Source organism: Capricornis sumatraensis, chromosome 1 (genome assembly GCF_032405125.1).
Source record: "Capricornis sumatraensis isolate serow.1 chromosome 1, serow.2, whole genome shotgun sequence".
Classification (NCBI taxonomy): Eukaryota; Metazoa; Chordata; class Mammalia; order Artiodactyla; family Bovidae; genus Capricornis; species Capricornis sumatraensis.
The window spans coordinates 4,091,787-4,117,431 of record NC_091069.1 but is presented as its reverse complement, the minus strand read 5'-3'; the positions used below and the strand labels follow the sequence as shown (position 1 = coordinate 4,117,431).

The window sequence follows — 25,645 nt, the reverse complement described above, 5'->3', positions numbered from 1 at the left end:
ATCATCACCCTGGGGTTCAGGGTGAGGTGCCGTGACGGGCGGGAACTGCCAGCCCGAGGTCTGGCTGACAGCAGGTATTGGACGGACGACGGCAGCTGGTGCCGTTCCCAGCCTCAGGCACATGCCATGCTTTTCCAGGTTGACCCCTGACCGGAAAACTAAGTCACACCAAGAGCCTGGCACTGGGGGACTGAGGGTGCCCTTCGGCGCTGCCCTCCTGGAGGCCGTTTCCAGCTCTCGGGGTGGGCAGGCCTCCTGCTGCAGCCTCTGGATCCATCATCCAGCCAAGGGCGACGTGGCTGGTGGTCCCAGGTCCAGTCTTGTCTCCAGTACCACTGGGCCTCTCCAGCGTTCTCTGGGGCTAGAATGTCGGGCTCTGGCCCGCGTTGCAGTCATCTCCTCTTCCTCCCCGATGGCAGCGAGAGGGGTCCTGAGAGCGTCGCGGGACCTGCTGCCCACACAGCACCTGGACGCTGCTGCTCAGCGTGCAGACAGGTGGACCACATGTGCCACCAACAAGCCTGACATCACACCACAAATACCCAGAAATACCCACAAGCAAGGGACCCACGAGGGGATCCTCACTGGGCTCTGCCTGCACCCACCCTGGCCCCCAGAGCCCTGCTGCACGGCGATGCACGCCATAAGTTTTCCGAGCAGAGTTCAGACCTGCCCTCGGAGGCCCTGCCATCCTGGCTGCTTCTGGACAAGAGGAACACACAGCCCCGGGCCTCAGCAAAGCTGTGGATCCATAAACCCGCGCTCCTCAGAGGCCGCGGGTGACATCTACCAACCCGTGAGCATCAGAACAGAGGCAGGAAAATTCTGCATTCCCTCTGTCGGAGGACGGGAGCCCGGTAATTAATGCCAGCCCCGTGACACCGCCAGGAGAAATAAAACAAACAGTGGGTGGTTCTGCAGACCAGAGTCGGGCTCCTCCGTTCCGACAGCAGTTCAGCCGTAAAATACGGACTCCCGTTACAGGCAGGGAAGCGTAAATCTGAGAGCAAAGAGGAAAAAACAAACAAGACTCTAGAAACCTGCCATGTAAATTTTAAACTTTTGGTTCCACGTCAAAAGTATGCGGGACTTCCCTGGGGGTCCAGTGGTTAAGACTTCGCCTTCCAACGCAGGCAGCATGAGTCCCATCACCGGAGCGGGAAAGCTAAGATCCCATACGCCTCTCGGCCAGAAAGTCAAAACATAAAACAGAAGCAATACTATAACAAATTCAGTAAAGACTTAAAATGGTCCACATCATATTGAAAAAAAAAACAACCTTTAAAAAAAGTACACTCCAGCATCACCTCCTTTCTCATGAAATAACTGAATGTCTCCAGTATATTGAATGAGATTAAAAAGAAGAATCTGCCTGCAATGCAGGAGACTCCGGTTTGATTACCGGGTCGGGAAGATCCGCTGGAGAAAGCATAGGCTACCCTCTCCAGTACACTTGGGCTTCCCTTGTGGCTCAGCTGGTAAAGAATCTGCCTGCAACATGGGAGACCTGGGTTCGATCCCTAGGTTGGGAAGATCCCCTGGAGAAAGGAAAGGCTACCCACTCCAGTATTCTGGCCTGGAGAATTCCACGGTCCATGGGGTCACAAAGAGTCGGTCACAACTGAGCGACTTTCACTTTCAAAAAGAAGTTAACCTGTGAACGCAAAGGCTCGCTTGCCGTTTTCTGTAAAGGAAAGGCCTCCATCCACCATTGGTCACTGTGGGTGGGGAGCAACCCCCCTTCCAGTCTGCCGTGGGGATTTTCTCCCCGACTTAGGAAGCAGGGGCTGTGGTCAGAGGTTTGCCTTCGGCGACGTCACTCCAGTTTAAGGAGGGAGATGACGTGGAGCAGACGCTGAACTTGCAGGATGTCTGTCTGGAAGAGTGAGCGGCTCCTCCTCCAGGCAGCACACGTGTCCTTCCTTTACGTCAGCGGCGGCTGGGGGTGCTGCAGCTTCCGGCTCTGCACAGCAGGCGGAACCAGTGCTAAAGGCCTGCCTGCACCGCCAGCGCCAGCCCGCGAAAGCGGGCACCAGTTCCTTCATTCTGTCGTCCCCCACGGGACCGAGGATGCTCCTGTGGACATGCCTCTGTCAAAGAGCCGGCACAAGGTCACTGAGTCCTGGGCTAGAGCCCGGCCTGGCAGCCAGGAGAAGGGGTGGTCCACACCTGTCCTGGCCACGGGTCCCCTCATCTAGGCTAAGCCCCTTCCCCCATCTGGACCTCAGTTTCCCCTTTCAGAAAGGTTTTAGGCACGAATCTTTTCAAGAAATTTGTTTTTAAGAAAGTTGGTGAGACAGATTGAAATTCATCCACCAGGCACAGCGACTTCTATGAAATGCTGTTATTTACTATTTCAAAATCAAGTGTCTGGGTGGTCTGTCCTTGTCACAGGTGATTAGAGAGAAGGAGGAAGACACAGGGAGCCTCAGCACAAGATGTCAAGCCCCAAGCGAAGGCAGGTTCCAAACACTGGAACCCTGAGCCTGGTCGAGCCAGAGGAGACCACTGCCAAACATGAGCCTTGAAAGCGCTGATAATGGAAAATAATCTTCAGACGGAATCGTCTATTCCTACCGACAAGACCAGAACATTCACATTCCATGGAGCAGGCTCGATGGATTTTAAACACCTTCACAGCAAGTTGGGAACAGATTTCATGGAATTACGTGAATGGCATTCCTTTGTTCATTCATTTCATAGATATTTCCTGAGTCTGTACCCGGGTACCACGGGAGTTGCTGTGGGATTCTGTGGTGACTGGCACGGACGGGACCTTGCCTTCACAGAACTCACAGAGAAGAGAAGGGTGCTGTGGGCTCATGCAACAGTCTGCCTGAAGAAGGGACTCTGCCCTGACAATAAGAATTAAGAAGCAGCTGGCCAGCTATGAGGCAGGAGTGGTGGGCTATCTCAATGATGAGAACGTGGGTGTGTTCGTTTTCTGTTACTCTGTAACAAATGACCACAGCCTTAGGGATTAAAACCACTGGTTCACCCCACGGTTCCCACGGATGGGGAGGCTGAGCACTGCTGAGCTGTGTTCTCTGCTGGTGTCTTGGCCATCGAGGTGTCAGCGGGCTGCGCTTGCATCTGGAGGCCAAACTGAGGAAGAATTGTTTCCAGATCCAACTGTGTCCAAGCTCAGGATGTGGAAGAATTTCCTTCCATGCTGCTTTGCAACTGAGGGCTCTAGATCCTTGCTGCCTGGAGGCTGGAGACTGCCTTTGAGTCCTCCAGGAGGCCCCCACAGGCTTTTCCAACACAGTGGCCAGCAAGGACACTCTTTCTCTCTCATCTGCTAAGGTGAAGTCTTAGATGACGCAATGCAATCACACCAGGGGCTTCCCCGGTTGCTCTGTGGTAAAGAACCCGCCTGCCAATATAGGAGACTTGGGTTCGATCCCTGGGTCAGGAAGAGCCTCTGGAGAAGGGAATGGCTACCCACTCCAGTATTCTTGCCAGGAGAATTTCATGGACAGAGGAGCCTGGTGGGCTATAGTCCATGGAGTTGCAAGAGTCAGACACGACTGAGTAATTAACACATATATACACAGTCCAGCAATCCCACTCTGGGCATATATTCGGAGAAAACCATAATCCAAAAAGGTACAAATGCCCCAATGTTCACTGCATCCCTATTCACAATGGCCGAGACAAGGAAGCAGCCTAACTGCCCATCGACAGAGGAACGGATAAAGATGCGGTGTGTGTGCATATATATATAATGGAATAGTATTCAGCCATAAAAAAGAATGAAATAATGCCCCTTGCAGCAACATGGATGGACCCAGAGATTATTTGAAGTAACTCAGAAACAGAAAGACAAATACTGTATGATATCACTCATAGATGGAATCTAATTTTTAAAAATCATACAAATGAACTTATTCACAAAACAGAAACAGACTTACAGATATCAAAAACAAACTTATGGTTACCAAAGAGGAAACGTGGGGGGAAGGATAAATCAGGAGGTTGGGAGGAACATAAACACGCAGCTACATACAAGACAGATAACCAACAAGGACCTGCTGTGTAGCACAGGGAACTCTCCTCAATACTCTGTGATAACCCACAGGAGAAAAGAATCTAAAAAAGAATTAATATACATGTATGTACAACTGAATCACTTTGCTGTATATCTGAAACTAATACAACATTGTAAATCAACTATGCTCCAATTAAAAAATGAAAAAACAAACTGGTACCATAACTCAAAAAAAAAATAAAGACAAATGCTTCTCTGGCATTTGTACTTTTATACTTTTCTAAGTTCACTTTGTACTTCTCTAAGTATAAAACAATCTTCTGAAGAACATGCTGTCCACAGAATATCAACACCTCTCCAGGAGCGGAGCCAGGTGGCTGGGGGACAGGGGTTTGAGGAAGACTGGGAACATTTTGAATTTTGAATCATGTGAACATTCTGCCTTACAAATAGCTGTGAAAAGAAGGGAAGCAAAAAGAAAGGAGAAAAGGAAAGATATACCCATTTGAATGCAGAGTTCCAAAGAATAGCAAGGAGAGATAAGAAAGCCTTCTTCAGCAATCAATGCAAAGAAATAGAGGAAAACAATAGAACGGGAAAGACTGAAAATCTCTTCAAGAAAATTAGAGATACCAAGGGAACATTTCATGCAAAGATGGGCTCAATAAAGGACAGAAATGGTCTGGACCTAACAGAAGCAGAAGATATTAAGAAGAGGTGGCAAGAACACACAGAAGAACTGTACAAAAAAGATCTTCACGACCCAGATAATCATGATGGTGTGATCACTCACCTAGAGCCAGACATCCTGGAATGTGAAGTCAAGTGGGCCTTAGGAAGCATCACTATGAACAAAGCTAGTGGAGGTGATGGAATTCCAGTTGAGCTATTTCATATCCTGAAAGATGAGGCTGTGAAAGTGCTGCACTCAATATGCCAGCAAATTTGGAAAACTCAGCAGTGGCCACAGGACTGGAAAAGGTCCGTTTTCATTCCAATCCCAAAGAAAGGCAATGCCAAAGAATGCTCAAACTACCACACAATTGCATTCATCTCACAAGCTAGTAAAGTAATGCTCAAAATTCTCCAAGCCAGGCTTCAGCAATACGTGAATCATGAACTTCCAGATGTTCAAGCTGTTCAAAGGCAGAGGAACCAGAGATCAAATTGCCAACATCCGCTGGATCATGGAAAAAGCAAGAGAGTTCCAGAAAAACATCTATTTCTGCTTTATTGACTATGCCAAAGCCTCTGACTGTGTGGATCACAATAAATGGTGGAAAATTCTGAAAGAGATGAGCTTATCAGACCACCTGATCTACCTTTTGAGAAACCTGTATGCAGGTCAGGAAGCAACACTTGGAACTGGACATGGAACAACAGACTGGTTCCAAATAGGAAAAGGAGTACGTCAAGGCTGTATCTTGTCACCCTGCTTATTTAACTTCTATGCAGAGTACATCATGAGAAACGCTGGGCTGGAGGAAGCACAAGCTGGAATCAAGATTGCTGGGAGAAATATCAATAACCTCAGATATGCAGATGACACCACCCTTATGGCAGAAAGTGAAGAAGAACTAAAGAGCCTCTTGATGAAAGTGAAAGAGGAGAGTGAAAAAGTTGGCCTAAAGCTCAACATTCAGAAAACGAAGATCATGGCATTTGGTCCCATCACTTCATGGGAAATAGATGGGGAAACAGTGGCTGACTTTATTTTGGGGGCCTCCAAAATCACTGCAGATGGTGATTGCAGCCATGCAATTAAAAGATGCTTACTCCTTGGAAGGAAAGTTATGACCAACCTAGACAGCATATTCAAAAGCAGAGACATTATTTTGCCAACAAATGTCCGTCTAGTCAAGGCTATGGTTTTTCCAGTGGTCATGTATGGATGTGAGAATTGGACTAGAAAGAAAGCTGAGTGCCAAAGAATTGATGCTTTTGTACTGTGATGTTGGAGAAGACTCTTGAGAGTTCCTTGGATTGCAAGGAGATCCAACCAGTCCATCCTAAAGGAGATCAGTCCTGGGTGTTCATTGGAAGGACTGATGTTGAAGCTGAAACTCCAGTACTTTGGCCACCTGATGCGAAGAGCTGACTCATTTGAAAAGACCCTGTTGCTGGGAAAGATTAAGGTCAGGAGGAGAAGGGGATGACAGAGGATGAGATGGTTAGATGGCATCACTGACTCGATGGACATGGGTTTGGGTGGACTCTGGGAGTTGGTGATGGACAGGGAGGCCTGGCCTGCTGTGGTTCATGGGGTTGCAAAGTCAGACACGACTGAGCGACTAAACTGAACCGAACTGAACATTCTGCAGTGAAGAAATAAATTCGTTCATTTTTGAAAAGCAACCCCTCCAGAAACAATATGAAGAAAGGATTAGGAAGAAACCCTGGTAGCTGTGGGAGATGGATTAGCGGCCAGAGAGGGAAAGGGTTTCTTAGCAAAATCCAAAGAACAGTGCAGGGGGACTTCCCTGGTGTCCAGCGGCTAAGACTCTGGGCTCCCAACGCAGGGGGCCTGGGCTGCATCCCTGGTCAGGGAACTAGTTTCCACATGCTGCAACTGAGAGTGGGCACAATCAAAGACATAAACACATTAAAAAGAAAAAGAAAAAAAAACAGTGGAGGTGACTACGGAGGTGAAGGTGAGGTTTGGAATCTCTCTGCCAGACTTCGTGAGCCCCCTGCCTCACTTCTTGGCTTCCCTGGCCCTACAGACACGGTCTCAAGCACCAGGCACTCTTGGCCTCCAAGAACTCAGCTGCCCCTAAAGAAAAGGCAATGGGTCCCCGACATGTAGCGCCCATCTGCTTTCGACAATTCCAATACAAAGCGCTAATTTCTCTTTCTTTAATATCTTTGGTGGTCACTTCAAAGAGCGTTGCATTAGACCAAAAAAAAAAAAAGGAAAAGAAAAAAAAGGGAAAAAGGCAACATTAACAGAGAACCCTGGTGGGTTGTGATTGCATCTTTTTCCCTGAACACTGCTCCCTGCCTCCTCTCTGTGCTCTGAATTACCCATCCAGTCCCTGCGTAGCTAAATAATAATAATTACCATACAAATGAATATGCATATAAGCAAGAAAGCCTGTTTATTTTGGATGAGGGTTTGTTTTGTTTCTCAACGAACAGAGCACATAATTAGGCGCCTTTCCTCTTCCTCTTGAAATTCTGTCTCCACTGGGAAGAGATGAAAAAGGTACTGGATGGCCCTGGAAGCTCAGAAGAAATTTTAAAACAAATTACAGGAGATATTTCTTTCCTTGGCAGGTAACAATGGCCTGGACATGATTGGAATCAGAATGTCAAGCTAGAAGGAGCTCTAGAGAGCAAATATGAGCCCAGTGGAGACACAGAAGCAGAGGAAGGCGAGGTGCTCGCTGGAGAGAGACAGCCGAGTAATGATCAGACAAGAACAGAGGGGCCAAAAACATCTTGGCTCGGGGGCTGACTGTGGGGACGCTGGGCAAGACCCTGAAAGCCTTAAGACGCTGCATCCCTAAAACATGGATGATGACAGCCCGCCTCTACTGGGCTGCTGCACAGATTAAACAAGATCATGAACACGGCCCGCAGTCCTAGGCCCCCCATCAGTGGTCACCATCAACAGTGTAGTAATCACAGCCTGTCTGCATTGTGTCCTCACGGGGAAGTGCAGGGGACGAGGCGCCAGACTGGCCTCCCAAGCCTTTGTTTGGAGTCCAGACAACAACTGCCACCATCACCAAAACACCAATGATAATGATAATTATCTTCCACTATTATATCTTTTTGCCTTTTCATACTGTCCGTGGGGTTCTCGCTGCAACAACTGGACTGACTTGCCATTCCCTCCTCCAGTGGGCCACTTTTTGTCAGAACTCTTCACTATGATCTGTCTGTCCTGGGTAGCCCGGCACGGCGTGGCTCAGAGAGTCACTGAGTTACACAAGCCCCTTTGCCATGACGATGCTGTGATCCTGAATATTCATTGGAAGGACTGAGGCTGAGGCTGAAGCTCCAATACTTTGGCCACCTGATGCGAAGAGCTGACTCCCTGGAAAAGACCCTGATGCTGGGAAAGGTTGAGGGCAAGAGGAGAAGTGGATGACAGAGGATGAGATGGTTGGATGGCATCACCAACTCAATGGACATGAACCTGAGCAAACTCCGGGAGACACTGCAGGAACAGGGAAGCCTGGCATGCTGCAGTCCATGGGGTTGCAAAGAGTGGGACAAGACTTAGGGAGTGAACAACAACGATAATATGACAAGTAGTTTTAATTCAACCCAGTGTTCAACATGATACACGATAGAGTCGTATAGTCCAGCATAAATAGGAGTAGTACCACTTATGACGTGATTAATTAATAATAGTCGTAAGTGTTCTGACCACTTCGATAACGATGTAGCTGCTGGTGAGGACTTGAGATGCCTGGTCTCACGCTTTGTCCACGCTGCAGCTGCGCAGCCAGGCTTGCATAAGCTCAAGAAAGGCTTATAGGAGTTAAGTGTGTGTTTAGAGACTATTCTAGATCACCAAGGACAAATGGGATGCCCAGCTACAATCACAGAGTGCCATCGTGTTTTCCCCAGAAACATGACTCAGTAACTTACAGAGATCAAAAAACTTTTCCGTAGACAATCATATGATTGTCTGGCTCCCGTGTCTGGATTGTGGCTGGATCTTTGTGTCATGGGTTCCAGGGGGTTTGACTCACCAGTGAGACTCACCCAAACAACCATCCTCCCAATTCCATGCCTCTGAAGTCTAGGCTGAACGCTTACACCCTGGAAACAGTCACTTCGATAAATAACTTTCACAAATTAAGACTGTTTTGAATGTTTTGAGACTAGGAAGGCTAGCGTCTCTGGGGGTCACTCGGCGTCCAGATGCCCGGCTTTCACATCAGTTGGTTCAAGGTCGTCGACAGCATGACACTGGCTGCTCCCTCTCTTCCCTTCCTCCCAGCATGCCTCCCCCCTGCCCTTGGCCTTCTGCACAGCTCAGGGGTCTGGGCTGGGGAGGGTCCCCCAGGGGCCTCCCTCCCTTCTCCTAGACACACCTCTATGCTGGGTATCTGCCGGGCCCTCTTTCTGGAAGCTTGTCCTCCCAGGCACCCATCTCTAGCTGACATCCAACTGCACATCTCATCTGGTTTGTCATCTGTCTCCCCACAGCTAGAATCTGCGCTCCTTGAGAGCAGGCGTTTCACTCTGTTGCTCACAGTCTTGGCATTTGGCGCACACGGGAATGAATGGATGAACAGACAAGTGCCTGCAGGAAGCTCTGGCCTCCACCCAGGGAGCCACGTCCACCGGAGCTTCAGTTCGGCAGGGCTGTGACTGTGGCTCCCGAGCAGGTCCCAGGAGCTGGGACGGGAACTGAAGGTGTGCTCCCAGCCCACGCGTTCACAACCACAGCCAGTCAGGCAGATATTCTGCTGCCAGGAGCTCTTGGCCCATGGAATTTGCTGATCAGCCATGCTGTGTCCAGATGTGCTTTCATTTTATTTGTTTTGGTCACACTGCATGGTATATAGGACCCTAGTTCCCTGACCAGGCATCGAACTCAAGCGCCCTGGAATGCCTTCATACATTGGAAGCATGGAGACTTAACCACTGGGCCACCAGGAAAGTCCCCCAGCTAGGCTTTTAAATATAGCCCTCATGAATGCAAACTAGTGCAACCACTATGGAAAACAATATGGAGGTTTCTCAAAAAACTAAAAATAGAAGTACCATGTGACCCAGTATTTCCACTCCTGGATATACATCAAAAAAAAAGAAAACCCTAAAACACTAATTTGAAAAGATGCATACATCCCAATGTTGATAGCAGCATTACTTACAACTGCAAAGACAGGTAAACAACCTAAGTGTCCATCAACAGGCGAATGGATAAAGAAGATATGGTGCGTGTATACAATGGAATATCACTCAGCCATAAAAAAGAAAGAAATCTGCAGCAACATGAACGACTTGGAGGGCATTATGCTAAGTGAAATAAATCAGACAGAGAAAGACAAGTTCTGTATCAGATCACTTATGCTGCTGCTGCTGCTGCTGCTAAGTCACTTCAGTCGTGTCCGACTCTGTGCGACCCCATAGACAGCAGCCCACCAGGCTCCCCCATCCCTGGGATTCTCCAGGCAAGAGCACCGGAGTGGGGTGCCATCGCCTTCTCCGTGATATCACTTATATGTGGAGTCTAAAAAACATAACAAACTAGTGAATGTAACGACGAAGAAACTGAGAACAAACCACTGGGAAGACAGGAGGGGAGAGGAGGGACAAGACAGGGTAGGGGATGAGGAGGCACAAACAATCATTATAAAATAAGCTACACAAGATGTATCGGACAGCACAGTCAGTCACTCCGTCAGTTCAGTCACTCAGTTGTGTCTGACTCTTTGCGACCCCATGAACCACAGCACACCAGCCTCCCTGTCCATCACCAACTCCCGGAGTCCACCCAAAACCATGTCCATTGAGTTGGTGATGCCATCCAACCATCTCATCCTCTGTCGTCCCCTTCTCCTCCCACCTTCAGGGTCTTTCCCAGCATCAGGGTCTTTTCAAATGAGTCAGCTCTTCGCATCAGGTGGCCAAAGTATTGGAGTTTCAGCTTCAACATCAGTCCCTCCAATGAACACCCAGGACTGATCTCCTTTAGGATGGACTGGTTGGATCTCCTTGCAGTTCAAGGGACTCTCAAGAGTCTTCTCCAACACCACAGTTCAAAAGCATCAATTCTTCAGCACTCAGCTTTCTTCACAGTCGAACTCTCACAATCATACATGACCACTAGAAAAACCATAGCCTTGACCAAACAGACTTTTGTTGGCAAAGTAATGTCTCTGCTTTTGAATATGCTGTCTAGGTTGGTCATAACTTTCCTTCCAAGGAGTAAGCATCTTTTAATTGCATGGCTGCAATCACCATCTGCAGTGATTTTGGAGGCCCCCAAAATAAAGTCAGCCACTGTTTCCCCATCTATTTCCCATGAAGTGATGGGACCAAATGCCATGATCTTCGTTTTCTGAATGTTGAGCTTTAAGCCAACTTTTTCACTCTCCTCTTTCACTTTCATCAAGAGGCTCTTTAGTTCTTCTTCACTTTCTGCCATAAGGGTGGTGTCATCTGCATATCTGAGGTTATTGATATTTCTCCCAGCAATCTTGATTCCAGCTTGTGCTTCCTCCAGCCCAGCATTTCTCATGATGTACTCTGCATAGAAGTTAAATAGGCAGGGTGACAAGATACAGCCTTGACGTACTCCTTTTCCTATTTGGAACCAGTCTGTTATTCCATGTCCAGTTCTAACTGTTGCTTCCTGACCTGCATACAGGTTTCTCAAGAGGCAGGTCAGGAGGTCTGGTATTCCCATCTCTTTCAGAATTTTCCACCGTTTATTGTGATCGACCCAATCAGAGGCTTTGGCATAGTCAATAAAGCAGAAATAGATGTTTTTCTGGAACTCTCTTGCTTTTTTGATGATCCAGCGGATGTTGGCAATTTGATCTCTGGTTCCTCTACCTTTTCTAAAACTCCCCTGGGCCTGTTTGTGGCCCCATCACCAGCCTTCTCAGTCAACCTTGCTTTGGCCACGTGAGACTCTGTCTCCAATGGCAGATGGTGAGCCCAGGACCCAGGGGACCACCGAGCTCACGGGGGCTTGAGGAGGAAGATGTGCTGGGGAAGGGGGTAGGGTCCCAGCGGGAAGGACAACGCAAGTCTCTGCGGTGGGCGCTCAACTAGAGTGGGCGGAAGGAAGCCAGGGGACTTGGGCGCTGGGTCACAACGAGGGATCTTGGTTGCCATGAGAGTCTATGGTTAAGTGGCCTTTCTCCTAATATTGCTGGAAGGTGGAAGTTTGCTTTTTACTTAGAACTGAAGAGACAGAGCAGAAGTGTTTTTATCATCATGTGAAAGTAGCAGTTAGGACACAGATTGGCAAACTACAGCTTGCTGCCTGTTTTTATAAATAAAGTTTAAATGGAACAAACCATGCCCTTTCATTTGGGTATCATATATGGCTGCTTTCACATGACATCAGAGTTGAGTAATTGCAACAGAGACTATATACAAAGGCTAAAATATTTACTATCTGGCCTGTGTCTCCCCCCTGAAGACTGGGCTTGGAGCTCTGGGAACCTGCCTTTTCCTGGGTGGTGGATGACCACCCACTCACAGGGAACAGTCTGAAGTCAGAGGCAATCTGCCTGTTCAGACCAGACTTTGAAACTCAAACTGCAGTTAACTTGCGGCTCTCTGGTGATTTAGACCCACAAGGCCGAGGACCATGCAGAGCAAGGCTGTGAAAACTGCCACTCCTTCACCAGTGCCCCAGGGAGGAGCTCAGGTGTCTTACCAGATGGGGGCCTCGCCACCATTTAAGCAAGCGTGTGCACATGTGTGCGTGTGTGTACACAAGCGCATGCACATGTCTTTTAAAAATACACGCACATATTTTAAAAAGCATACGGGTTCTGGTTCTGGGCAAGAAGGAGAAAACCGTCCCTACCCTGTCACCTCCACTGACAGCAGCTATAGGATGGAATGCAAGGGGGCGCTACTTGAGGACTCAGGAAGTATATCGTAACAGGAGAACTGGGGAAGAAGACCAGATTGCAAGATCCCACAAAACCAGTATCCCCAGCCTGGTCTCTCCAGGTGGCCTGAAACCTGAGTTGAGCCGTAGGGAGGGACAGAGACGTAGGGAGGGACAGAGACGGGCCGGGAGCCCCTCTTTCTGGCTTGAGCAATGCGAAAGGGGACTCCTGAGATGCAGAGAGGGTGGGGGAACCTCCCTGTGCTCTCTTCTTTCCTGCTTCTTTGCACTCCTGCCTTGAGGCCTTCCTGCTACAGTCACAGTGACAAGGGGGCTGCAGGGGCCTCACACTCCGTAGGCGCAGGCGCCCCCTCCTCTCCAGGCCCAGAGAACGCAGCAAAGCCCCACGAGCCTCCTCTCGCTGTCCTCCTAGCACTTGGCTCTGGTCGCAAGTGTAGTCACAGGAAGACTGTGACAGAGCCAGGTAGATCAAGGCCCAGCTTTCTGACCGAGAGGCCAAATAAAGGAAAACCAGGGAACCAGAGGTCACCAGGAAGACGGCAGAGGGGGGCGCAGGAAAGCGATGAGACGGTACTTTATGGACTCCTGGTCACTTCCGAGCTGCGCACACACAGGTCCGACCCCAGCCTTCCAGCCTCCCTGAGAAATCAGCCACAGCACAGACCAGTGCCCAGGCCCCTCAAGTGGCATCCGCATGCACAGAGCAGGAGAGACCCGCACAATACCGCAAAGGCTTGAGAGCTGAGGTGGAAACCACAACCCAGAGAAGGTGGCTAGAACTCGTGACCGGAGCCCAACTGGGCCAGTCATTTGCTAAGACAAAAATATCAACGTTTGCCATGGAATTCAAGCAGGACTCAGAGCCTGAGAGCAATATTTTGAACATTCAGGATACAAAATTACTAAGGACAGGGCTTCCCTGGTAGCTCAGTGGTAAAGAATCTGCCTGCTAATACAGGAGACACAGGTTCGACCCCTGGTCCAGGAGGATCCCACATGCCGCGGGACAGCTGGGTCTGGGAGCCGAAACCGTGAAGCCCATGCTCTGGAGTCTGTTCGCCATGGCAGGAGAAGTCAGCACAGTGAGAAGGCCGTGCACTGCAGCTGGAGGGTGGCCTCCACTTGCTGCAAGTAGAGAAAAGCTCACGAAGCAGCAAGGACCCAGCCCAGCCATAAATAAATAAACAAAGAATTTTTAAAATTACTAAGCACAGGGAGAACCAGGACAATTTCATCTCACTTGGGAAAAGAAATCAGACACCACTACCAACATGATTCTGGTGTTAGAATTATCAGACAAGACACAAAAGCAGCTATTATTTAAACAACCGCAACAACAGACCTCCAAGTAAATGAATGGACACATTGCAAGTCTCAGCCAAGAGACAGAACGAAGAGAGAAGAACCAACTGGAGCTTTCAGAACTGAAAAATACAATAATCAGAATTTAAAACTCAGTGGATGAGCTCAACAGTAGAATTCAGATGAGAGAGAAGAGATTTAATGAGCCCGAAGCTAGTTCAATACAAATGATGAAATCTTATCAACAGAGAGGGCAAAAAAAATAGAGCTTTAGTGAGGGAACATGAGGGAACACTGACAATCTGACCTGACCTTCATGCCACTGGGGTCTCGGAAGGAGTCGAGAGAAAGAGAACGGTGTGGAAAATTATGTGGGGAAGACATGGCTGGAAACTTCCCAAGCTTGAAGAAAAACGTAAACTCACAAATTCAAGGAATTCAGCAAACCCTGCAAAGAATAGTCCTCCAAAACCCACACCCAGACGTATCATAGTTAAACTTCTGAAAGTTAAAGAAAACAATCTTGAAAGCAGCAAGAGAGAAAAAATGCGTTATTTATAAGAGTTCTAATAACTATAGATTTTCACCAGAAACCACAGTGCTAAAATGGAACATTTATAAAGTGCTGAAAGAAAAAATTGTTGATCTAGGATTCTGAATCCAGAAAAAAACATCCTTCAAGAACGAAGGCAAAATAAAGACATTCTCAGGACCTTGCTGGTGGTCCAGTGGTTAAGACTCCGTGCTTCCACTGCAGGGGGCCAGGAACTAAAATTCCACATGCTACGGGGCTCAGTCAAAAAATAAAAAGTTAATTTAAAAAAATGAATAAAGATGTTCTCAGACGAAAGAAAAGCCTGCTCTAGAAGAATTGCTCAAAGAAGCTTTTCAGACAGAAAGGGACACTCGCAACGTTAGGAATGGAGAACAAGAGAGATGGGAAATACCTGGATAAATACAACAAACAACTCTCTTGAGTTTTTAAAACATGTTTGATGACTGAAAGCAAAAATGATAACATCTGCCTGATGGGGTCTTGGTGCATATAGATGCAATGCACACGACAGCTACACCAAGAGACGGAAGAGGTCTCTATAGTATGTTCCACCTGAAATGGTAAAACCGACGAAACAGACTGGGAATCTAAGTCTGTATATTGTAATCACTAGGTCATTCACTTTAAAAAAGAGAGCGAGAGATAGTAAAAACAAACAAACAAAAAAACCCACAAGCAAAAAATTAAAATGGAATACTAAAAACAAATTCCAACAATTGATAAACTGGATGAAGATGAAACATGTATTTCTTTTTATAAATCACAAGGTCACAATCCCTTGGCCCCTGCCCACCCGCCCCAGGGGGCCAACCTCCACCGAGGGCCTCATCGGAACCCCGGCCCTCTGACGTCATGGGGTCTGGCGGAAGGGGACTAGTGAGAGAGCAGGGGACGGAGTGAGAGCTAGGCCCCAGCTCTGCCTCTGACCCGGCAGGTCCAGGCCCGCCAGCCCCGCACAGCTTCGGCCCTGTGTAGCGATCCAGCTTATCCCTACAGGGGCCTGACGGCTCCCCAGGTGCCTCCTTGTTGCTTTTCCTCCATCCCAGGTGAAGCCCACGTGCACAGTCTGACCTTTGCCAGACTTCAGAGCTGCCCCTTCTCTGCAGGTCGTCTCTGCTCTGGGACATGAACACGCAGCCCCGACCTCCGACCCTCCCTCATCTGGTGACAGAGCCCCGCCCCCTGGAGCCCCGCCACCCGCCACCCGGCTCCACACTCGGCTTCTCACCCTCCTGATGCAGTCCTCTTCCTTCAGGCGCTCCTGCATCAGTCTGATGAGCAGCACGTTGGGTACCATCTAAAGGAAAGATGACACAGGATGAGGGCCTGCCCCGCCGTGTGGGGCTCAAGGGGACACAGAGCTGGCAGGCCAGTGGGCTCTGCTAAGGCCCAAGGACCCGGTCCTGTGGCCATGAAGCTTCTCCAGATCCCTGACCAGGGCCCTGTGGCCTCCGTGAAGTCCAGGGCCAACCTGTGGCCCCAGGGTGGTCCAGACTCCTTGAGAGCACCCCTACCCCATGCATGTGCATCCAACTCCACTCGCTTGCTTCTCCAGCGCCCCGCCCTGCCCCAGATGCTCTCCCCCACCCCCACCTGGGTGACTCCAGGCTCCCCAAGTGCCGCTGCCTGCAGGCAGCCCTCCCTGACTCTTCTCCTGGCTGGGCTGGGGGCTGCCATGATCCTCCATGGCAAACTCTGTTACTGCGCTAAACATGTGGCCTTCCAGGGGCCTGTGCACACATCTGTCTCCCCAGAGAGCTTCAGTTCCTGGATGAAGGGCACTGAGTCTTCCTCTCTCTGGCTGCCAGACACTGATGTGCAGGAGGGAGCCAGTCCTGCCCATGTCTTCCCATCCCCACGTCCCGTGAAGCGGGCCCTGGTGTTCCATGGTGTTTGTCCCACGGAGATGGGCCAATGCTAGAAAGGAGGGCTTTCTCTCCCAGAGACCTGGCTGTGAGGTGCTGACCCGCACCCCTTCCCGCCTGCACCAGCACAGCGTCAGGGGCGGAGGGAGCCCTGCTGACCTGTGACCTAACAGCATGTCATGCTCCTTAATCCACTCAGTAAGTAGTGAGCCTGCGGCGGCTTCTGCCGAGTGTGTGTTGGGCGCCAGGCTGCGGCAGCCCACGGCAGCTCCGTGCAGTCGGTACTATTGTCATCCTCCTTTTACGGTTGGGAAATTGGGCCTCAGAGAGGTTAGGCCACCTCCCCAGGGCTACACAGCCAGGTAGAAGCAGAGGTGGGACCTGAACCCGATCAGGCCAGGCTCGGGGAGATTGGACCAGTGCAGGGTGACACTCAGAGCAGCCTTCCTTCCGTTTCCTCTCTTCTCAGCAGCCTCTCTCTTGGACCAGAACTGATGTCCCATTTTTCACAAGGTCTGTTCTTTCTAACAAAGCGTCACATGCCCCAGAGCCAATGCCCCTGGAAAACTCACTCCCAGGTGTCGCCATGATCCCCGGTCACTAACAGCTGGTGGTTCTCCCCAAACTCCCCAACACTGGGCCAGCCCCAGCCCACCTCCCAAGCTACCTCAGGGCTGACTGGTCTCCAGAAGGGGCTGGACTTCTGCCAGGTGCAGGGGAGGGTCCTTGCGTCCAGGGCCGAGCAGGTTTGCGCTGGGCGCACACAGAGGCACCCGGCTATGGGGCAAGGGGCAGAGGAGACCTATCTTATGCTCTCTGGGCCAAGCCGGGGACCCGGGAGGCACAGTGGGGACAAGCACCTTGCCCTGATTTCCCCAAGGATCCTTAGGGTGAATGGGAGCCCTGGCAACATTTTAGTGATGCTGGAGAAAAGTCTGGATCTCTCATTCTAGACCCAGCATTCAGAGTGACCAGATCCTGCTTCAGGAACGCTATCGACTCTGCCTGGAGTGCTGCAGGGACGCCTGAAGGGGCAGAGCTGGGACATCACAGAGCCGCTGGGACAGGTCAGGGGGATGTGTGGGGCTGCTGACTTAGATGTGGACATTAACAAGTGTTTGTGCATGTGCAGAGCATGTCCACACCTCACTCTCATTAGAGCCTAGCATCAAGGGTCGGGAAAACAGACGGTGCCCGGCCCCGCTAACTACTGATGTTTGCCATGTTTATCTGTGCGAGGGAACAGTTCGGTCAGTTTGCACACAAGAGTGATTCTGAGACAGCAAATGGGGTACTGGACGTGCAGAGAGGACCTTGGAGGTGAGGGGACAATCCTCTCAGGGGCTTGAGGTATCCTGGATTGTCCAGGAGTGACCTGACCTGCCATGTCCTTGAGCTGTTTGAATGGGTCCCCAACAAGAGCAGGCTGGGCTTGGGCAGATGGAGGTGGTGGTGAAGGACGCCCCGGGAACCAGCCCACAGGGGAGGGTCAGAGGCCAGAGGGGGAGGGGGAGGAAGGTCGTGAGTAGTGATCCAGGAGGTTCTCTCTGGATTCAGAAGGACGTTCCCAGGGAGAACCTTGGGGGCCCACTGGACTGGCTAGGGACTCAGATGCTCTCCATCTGGGCCTTGACCACCCACTAAGGACCCTGGCCAGTGCCTTCAAAGCTTTGAGTCTTGCTTTCTGAGTCTGTAAATGAGATGCAGACAAGGTCCTTCAGTGTTGCCATGAGGATTAGTGAGGTGGGACACGTGGCTACTGGTGTGTGTGTGGCCCCCAGCAAGGGCTTGGTGCTGTGGCAATCGTTAGCCGGGGGCACCCTTAATAAACCCAGGACATGAGTGAAATCATCAGGGGCGGGAACTCTGCTGTCCACTGGATCCAAAGCTGAGAGGATGGAAGAGCTGGAGCAGCAGCAGCCACTTTGCAGGCACAAGGGGTGTATAAAGGAAGAAACCCAGCACAAGAGGAGAGAGACACCAGGTTTCTCAGCCCCAGAATGGCTTTTCCAGGATGTCAGATTCGAAGAGGAAGAGCACACCTTGCAAGTCATGGGCCTCTTCTACAAAGTGGGCAGCAAAAGCAGGAGCAGGAGAGCGAGCGAATGAACGAGAGGCACACTCAGAAGAGCAGGCCAGAGGCTAGCCAGCATCCAGCCCGTTTCAGTATCTCCTAAGGCACCTCTGTGTCCTTACATCTGCCCTCTGTCCTGCTTAAGCCAGTAGTTCTCACCTTGAACACACAGATCACTGGCCCCGCCCCAGGGTTCTGACTCCACAGGTCTGGGGTGGGGCTGGGAATCTGCATTTTGAGCAGGTTTTCAGGTGATGCTGAGGATACTGGTCCAGGGACCACACCTGGAGAACCACTGGCTTAAACAAACTCCAGCATCTGAGAGCCCCACGGTATGTGGAGGAAGTTGCTGGAGAGGGACCTGTCCTGCTGGTGCCCATGTTGCCCCAACTAGAGCCCCCCAAGACTGGCGAGGGGAACGGGGAGGAGCACTGCCCCTCCCCTCCACATGGTTCCTATCCTTTCCTGTCCCTGGGTGTCCCTGCCGACCCCAGAAACAGTGATTTCCACCCCATGATTCCTCCCCTTTCCTGCCATCACCCATTCAGGAGACAGCATTCAAACAGGTTCTGGGACACGGGGGATGGGGCGGTGCAAGCCCATCAAAGAACACGGGTTGAAAGGCGACAGGTCCGGGTGGAGCGTGGTGCCCCCCATGGTCTGCGCGGCGGGGGACAGGCTGGCGACTTTGAGCGCGGCCCCTCTCGGGTGCCCCCCACCGCTCCCTGCCTCGGTGCTGTCTCAGTACCAGCTTTGATGTGTCATGTCAGTGGCGGGGGCCTCCCGGGGGCCGCTGCTCGGAGCCCTGCCAAACTGTCTTTGTGGCAGTCAGGCTCCCTCCTTCCCGAGCTCTGCCACGCTCTCCCACCCCTGCCCCCAAAGTGTGGCTTTGGGGGAGAATCAGGGACAAACGGATGGAGCCCAGTGCAGCCCCTGCTGGTCACCGAGAAGGTCAGCACAGGTGCAGGCCCCCGGCCCTTGTCTTCCCATGCAGGGGCAATGCGACAGCCCGCCAGCCAGGCCCTTTGCCATAACAGGCAGAATCAGCTGTGTGGCTCCAGTCTGGACCTTTCTTCTCCCAGCACCCAGGCCTGGGACAGAACTGCTGGCTGGGAACCTCGCAGGTGCCTCCCCTGTCCCAACGGGGCAGCCTCCGGTGTGGCCGCTCAAGCCCTGTCTGTCCCCGGGCACCTCACTGAACTTTTCAAGCCCAAGCTTCCTTCCCTGGGATGACAGAAGCCTGCATGGTCTCATCACCAGGCCCCGCCCTCGGGGCCCCTGATGTCCCCGTGTCACCCTTGGGTGGACGCTTGCTCAGGAATTGCAGGTGTCCTGATCGACGGTACGAACTTCAGTCTGGAGCAGAGTGGGGAGGGGAATAGTTGAGGCTCCTGGTCGGCCTGACGTCGTCCCCTCGCCTCTGAAGGGGCTGCTGCTGGGGGAGGAAAGGCATACTTGGACTGGAACTCACTTAAGACTTGATCAGAGAATCCTTTAAAGACAACTCTTCTTTTCAAAGTTTCTGCCACTTCTCAGGGCTGTCAGAACAGGTTTCCGTGGCAGAGACTCTCCTAGTTCTAGCTTCCAAAACAGTGACAGGAGATGGTGCGGGTGGGGTGGGGAGCAGGGGCCCGGGTTTTGAAGGGATCTCACAGACCCCGGCAAGGGGCAGCCGACAGCCCCACAGAGGGAGGGGGCCGGAAGGGAGACCCGAGGGTGGGAACGGCCAGCGAACTTGAAAGGAGCCACGGAGACTGGTCCTCGGGCTCCTCTGCCCCCCTCCTGGGCTGTAACTTCCTCCACCACCCCAAATCTTCCCAGAGGACCGTTCCGCACCACCACCTAGAAGGGCAGACGGGGAAGGGCGGAGCGCACGGGGAGCAGCCAGGAGGCAGGTGGGGTGGCGGGGTGGGGTGGGGGACGGAGACCAGACCACCCCAGAGGACTGGGAGCCAGGACTGAGGGGAGATCCTGGGAAGCTTTGCAGGGGACCACACTCTGTGTGGGTATTGGCAGGCCGAGGGCACAAGTCCCGTGATTTGGATGCTATTAAACAGCGATGACACCTGGGCACTTGGGTGCATCAGGCTCCATCAGGCTCTTGACTTGTGAATGGGACTGAACGGAGGAGCTAAGCGGAACTGAAGCTAGGGAGAACCCAGCTGTGGCACGTGCTGGCCGGGCCGGCCCTCAGAGTGTGGCTCACTTAGTCACACAACAAACACAGGCTGGTCTGCTCCTTATGCAAGAGTCACGTTCCAAAAGAAACCTCGATTTAGCGATCACTGCACGTACAACGGAGAAGGCAATGGCTCCCCGCTCCAGTACTGCTGTCGGAGGAGCCTGGAGGGCTGCGGTCCATGGGGTTGCTGAGGGTCGGACACGACTGAGCGACTTCACTTTCACTTTTCACTTTCATGCATTGGAGAAGGAAATGGCAACCCACTCGAGCATTCTTGCCTGGAATCCCAGGGACAGGGGAGCCTGGTGGGCTGCCCTGTCTATGGGGTCGCACAGAGTCGGACACGACTGAAGCGACTTGGCAGCAGCAGCAGCAGAGCTGTACAAGTAACGACTGCCATGAGGAAAGATGGGTGGTGTGAGGGGTGGGCTCCCAGCTGACCAGACGAGGATTCCCCAGGGAGGGGGACTGACTCCAGATGCCCGGCCCCACATCCAGAGATCCAGACTAAGGCAGTCCCACGCTGCCGGGTGAGTAACCCGCTGCTTGGGTTGAGGACCTCTGGTTGGGGCAGTTTTACATTTGCAAATATGAATGCTTCCTGCAGGGATTTCAATTAATAAAGCTTTTCTTTTTTCCCCAGTAAAAATCTAAAATAATCAAGAGTGATCACATTCAGCTTCAGCTACCAAGAAATGTCCCTTCCCCGTGGAAGCTCTTCACCTTCCAATCACATCCTGTGTGACGAGAGCCCAGCAGGACTTGACTCTTTTCTCCCTCGTTTCCCAAACTCCCAGAGGGGCCAGGACCGGGTTTGCTCTCAGGAGCCCCGGACACAAGCCCAAGGCGGGGCTCAAGCTCAGGCTATACAGGTGTGGGGCTGGCACCTGGGCAGGCGTTGCCTTCAGCCTCACACCCTGGGCTACAGTTGGCCTCACGCAGGCTCCCTACCCCACGCCACCCCACCTCCCGGGGGGGGCCACCCTCTCTGAGCCTTTTTGTGGTGTTTGTGACGCTGACTCAGGTGGCAGGCTTAGAGACGGACCCAGAGGGAGCAGGTGAGGAACAGAGACTTGACAAAGCAGGTGAATTCAATTAACTTAATAACGAGGCAGAGCGCCAAGGTGGCTTTGGTCCTCGTGGAGAGGAGATGAGAGACACCTGCCCGGGGAGGTGTTCCCAGGAGTGCCCTGGGGCAGGGGTGGGCCAGTGGCAAGAACCTCGAGACACCCGCCTCCTCGGGGGAGTTTAACCCTGACGGGGCACTGGAGAAATATGGATAAGTTTTCTAAGCATGACAGTGTAGGGCTGTGCCTTTATCTTTTGGGGTGTGGCAACAAAGACCTCTTGAAAGAGGAAAGCCCAGTCTGCCTAGTGGCAGTCTGCGCTAGCAGGGGGGTCGGCCGCAGCACCAGCGTCTGGCAGGCAGAGGACTGGGACGGCTTTATCGGCGCCCTGAGCTGGGCATCCTGTGCACGTGGTTAGGGGAGTGGACTTGGCCTACCCCAGTCACAAGCCGGAAGTGGGACAGCATTAGGGAAGCCGGCAGTTCACTTTGAAGCAAGTCCTGGCCATTTGGGACTGACTGTGGCCGGGGTTGTTGCTGGGCTTCCTGGACTGAACCAGAGGTGCAGGCTGACTTCCTCCCAGTCTAATAACTCTCAGCCCGCTGGCTTCTGAGGCCGGTTACTGAAGACAGCAGGTTAGTTTCCTGGGCCGGTTGCTGTGACTGCGGGCCAGAGATCTCGTCTGAGGTCTGGTCCAGCCATTGTATAATATATTCAGCCTCGCAGCAGATATAGACTAGCACAGCCTCAGATGAAATGAAATGCCGGGTGGGTTTGCTTTCACATAACCAGCAAGCAGGGGGCTGGGGCATCTCCATGGGTCAGGACTGCTATGAGCTGATGACGCTGCCTGAAGCCGGACGATGGGTCCGTGGATGTTCTTACATGCTTCCCACTGCTTCTGGGCACCTTTACAACCTCTTGTAACAACGCCACAAACCACCCAGCCACAGAGCTGTTTCCCACCCCGGCTGCCTGGAACCCCCGGCCTCCTCAGCTACCCCTGCCTATGCGGGTCTTCTGCCAGATGCTGGGTTCTTCCACATCGTTGCTTTTAGCACGACTCGGGTTGGCTCCAGAGTCCCTAAACCTTGCTGCCTGTATACTCAGAGCCACTTTCGGGGCTTAGCAGGTGCTCAGAGAACACTCAGGAAATGACTCAGTCCAGAGACCAGCGACTGCATGAGGGCTTCCTTGTCCTGCGGCCTGGGCTGGGTACCCTCGGTACCCCCCCCGCCCCAGTGGCTATCAGCTCCCGGGGGCGAGGAGAAGGCACTCATCTTTGGGTCTCCCATGGTTTGGCGGGAGGGTGCTTGGCACACAGGAGGCGATTGGGAAGTGTTTCAGCCACCGCTTGGAAATTACAAGATGGAGATGCCTTGGTTAACACCGACTGTATGAGAGAATTCCATATAGGAGGCAGAGCAGAGATTAACAGGAGAAAATTACGTATTTGAAGGTATTATTGCTGCTTGCAAAAGAGAGCTTTAAAGGCTCTGGATCAGCAGCGCTTTAAAGACGAAGCTTAATGAGCGGCCTCGTGGGCAGGCGGCTCTGCGGCAAGGCCACGCGCCCCCTCGCCTCCTCAGAACCTTCCCCTCCTTCATCAGTCCTGACGCCCTGGCCTTTCATCTTCCCCCCGCCCGAGCTTCCGAACCAAAGAACCCCAACAAGACACCCTTGAAAGCACTTCGATGTGGTCTGATAATTAGAGTAATGAAACCCAGGAGGAATTTTCTTAAACTCCCTCCTCGCTGTTGAATCTTATAAACCTAATAAAAGCATCTTTATCCTAGAAATCAGCCTCCCTCCCCTCCCCTGGAAAGTTTAGCTTCTGCAGGAAATGAGATAACCGCTTTCTTTCTAAAACCGGATTCCCACTCCTAGGGCTGCCATCCCCCATACTCCAACCACACACTCGGACTCCGGCAAGACATGGGGGCCGGTTAGGGGGCATCGCTTGCTTCCCCAAGAGTCCTGGCCAGGAACATGGGGTCAGCAAGTGCTCTGGATTAAGCGGTTTTAGAGCTGGTTCACCAGCTGGGATGGTAGAGAGGCTAGTCTTGCTGAGTGAGGTTTTCTTTCTCTTCCATCAAATTGTTACTTTCAGCAAATCAGCAAATTTGAGGCTGGGGGTTTGCCTAAGTGACACGTCATCCCCAGGAATGTCCTCACCCCAGCAGGCCTTCCCGTCCATGGCCGAGCTCCAGGGCCTCGACATACCCACTGTGCACACCCCTCACCAGAGCTGGCAGGGCCCCGCGGCCACCTGACCAGCAGGCCCACGCAGCTCCCTTTTCTGGAAACCTGGCCTTGGCGCTGCCTCTGGGGATGGTCTGAGCTGAAGACACAGGAACCGGGACGAGGCAGGCGGTCATGAGCAGGCAAGGACGACAGAGACGAAGGGACACAGAAGACGAAGGGAGAGCCACAGAGAGAATGGACACGAGGGACAAGGGACCGCACAGGGCAGAGCAGGCCAGGGCACTGCCCAGGTCCCGGCCTCAGAGACGGGGAGATGTATGGGTGCTTTCTCCATCTGGAGCCCAGCAGTCAGTGCATCCGCCTTCAGCTTCCCTTTCCTGCAATGGGCAGCCCCGGCGGATCTCTGCTACTTAAAACCACGGGCTGGCCATGAGAGTCATCCCACTGGCCATCACTCACAGGCTGCCCATGAGGCCTGGAAGCTTCCTTCCACGTTCTTGGAGGAACAGTGACCACACGTGGTCACTATCTGGTCAAGAGCCTGCCTGTGAGTGAAGGTGAAGACGGGAGGCAACCAGCCCTCAGCCACGGCCTCTGTGGAGACTGGCGGGAGACCCTGGCTGGTCACCCCAACAGGCGGGCAGAGCCCTGGGCAATGCTCAGCAAACAGCGGGATCGCGACTGTTCTCAGCCTTCTCCCCACACAAACAAGAGAAAGCCTGGGTGCGGGTGAGGAACGCATGAACAGGTGAGCACCCCTGCTGTACTGGGCTGAATGCCTGCATTCCCCAAAGTCCTATAGGACCTTCAAGGCAATGGTGCTGGGAGGTGGGGCCTTTGGAAAACAATTAGGTCCTGCAGATGCAGCCTCGTAAATAAGACCAAGAGGCCCCAGAGCTTCCCTGTCCTCTGGCCATGGGAGGCCACGGTGAGAAGACGGCTGTCTCCCGACAATGAGTCTGCGGACGCCGTAACCTCGGACTCGCCAGCCTCTAGGAATGTGGGGGAGACTGCTTCTGGGCCACCCAGTCTGTGACAGCGGCCGGCATGGACTGACTTCCTCTTATGCTCCAAAGGGGAGTTTTTGAAAAGATATTTGGAAATTTCTGTATTTAAGAGAACCAACAAGCTTAAGCCCTAAGTGTCCCTTTTAAAAATGTCTTTCAAAGACAGTGGTGGTGGGACGGTAGAAACAGACCTCCAGCCTCCGGGGATGCCACGGGGCGCCCTCCCAGAGGAGTGGAAGGAAGTGGCCCTGAGCTACAGCACAGGAGAGCCGGACCACTGCCCTTTACGCTCCCCGGCAGCGCAGGCCTACCAGGTCCCGGCGGCGCAGGCCTACCAGGTCCCGGCGCAGGCCAGCAGGCACAGCGCCTGCGGATGGAGGCCCCGCCGGCCCCGCCCATACCCACGTGATCCGGCTGACCCCGAGCAGAGCAGGGCGGGCAGCCACCCTCCATGCTCACTGCCGCTGAGGCTGGGGCACCACGAGCCTCTCCCCCGGCAGCCCCCGGGATCTGTGCCCTACTGAAGACCTCTCCCTTCCTTTGGTCCCATCCTGCCTGGGTCTCACGTCACCCCAACCCACCAGGAAACGGAAGGAGTGCAGCAGCTGATGGAGGCGCCTTGCGGGGAGCTCTCACCCCATCCTGTTTCCCAGAACCCCTCATCCTACCTTGAACTTCTGATAGTGCATCCTGGCGTCTGCCGCCAGAGGGGAATACTCCTTTGCTATCAAGCCCTCCACGCTGAGAAGATTGGTGCTCAGGTGTTTGGCAAGCCACATAGCCTGAAGAAAGGGGAAAAGAACGTTTTTGTGGAAGGAATGACTAAGGAGGACGCC

The 25,645-nt window shown here is 52.5% G+C and overlaps 1 protein-coding gene across 2 annotated transcripts in view; it reads right to left on the bottom strand.

Moving 5' to 3' along the window:
* Positions 1-25,645, bottom strand: part of AK8 (adenylate kinase 8) — a 133,058-nt gene that overhangs the window by 95,751 nt on the left and 11,662 nt on the right. For both annotated transcript variants that reach the window (XM_068979688.1, XM_068979696.1), the window contains 2 exons: positions 25,478-25,591; positions 15,638-15,706 (listed from right to left, as the gene is read on the bottom strand). In XM_068979688.1, the coding sequence (XP_068835789.1) occupies positions 15,638-15,706; positions 25,478-25,591 (183 nt within the window). The remainder of the gene's footprint in view (positions 1-15,637; positions 15,707-25,477; positions 25,592-25,645) is intronic.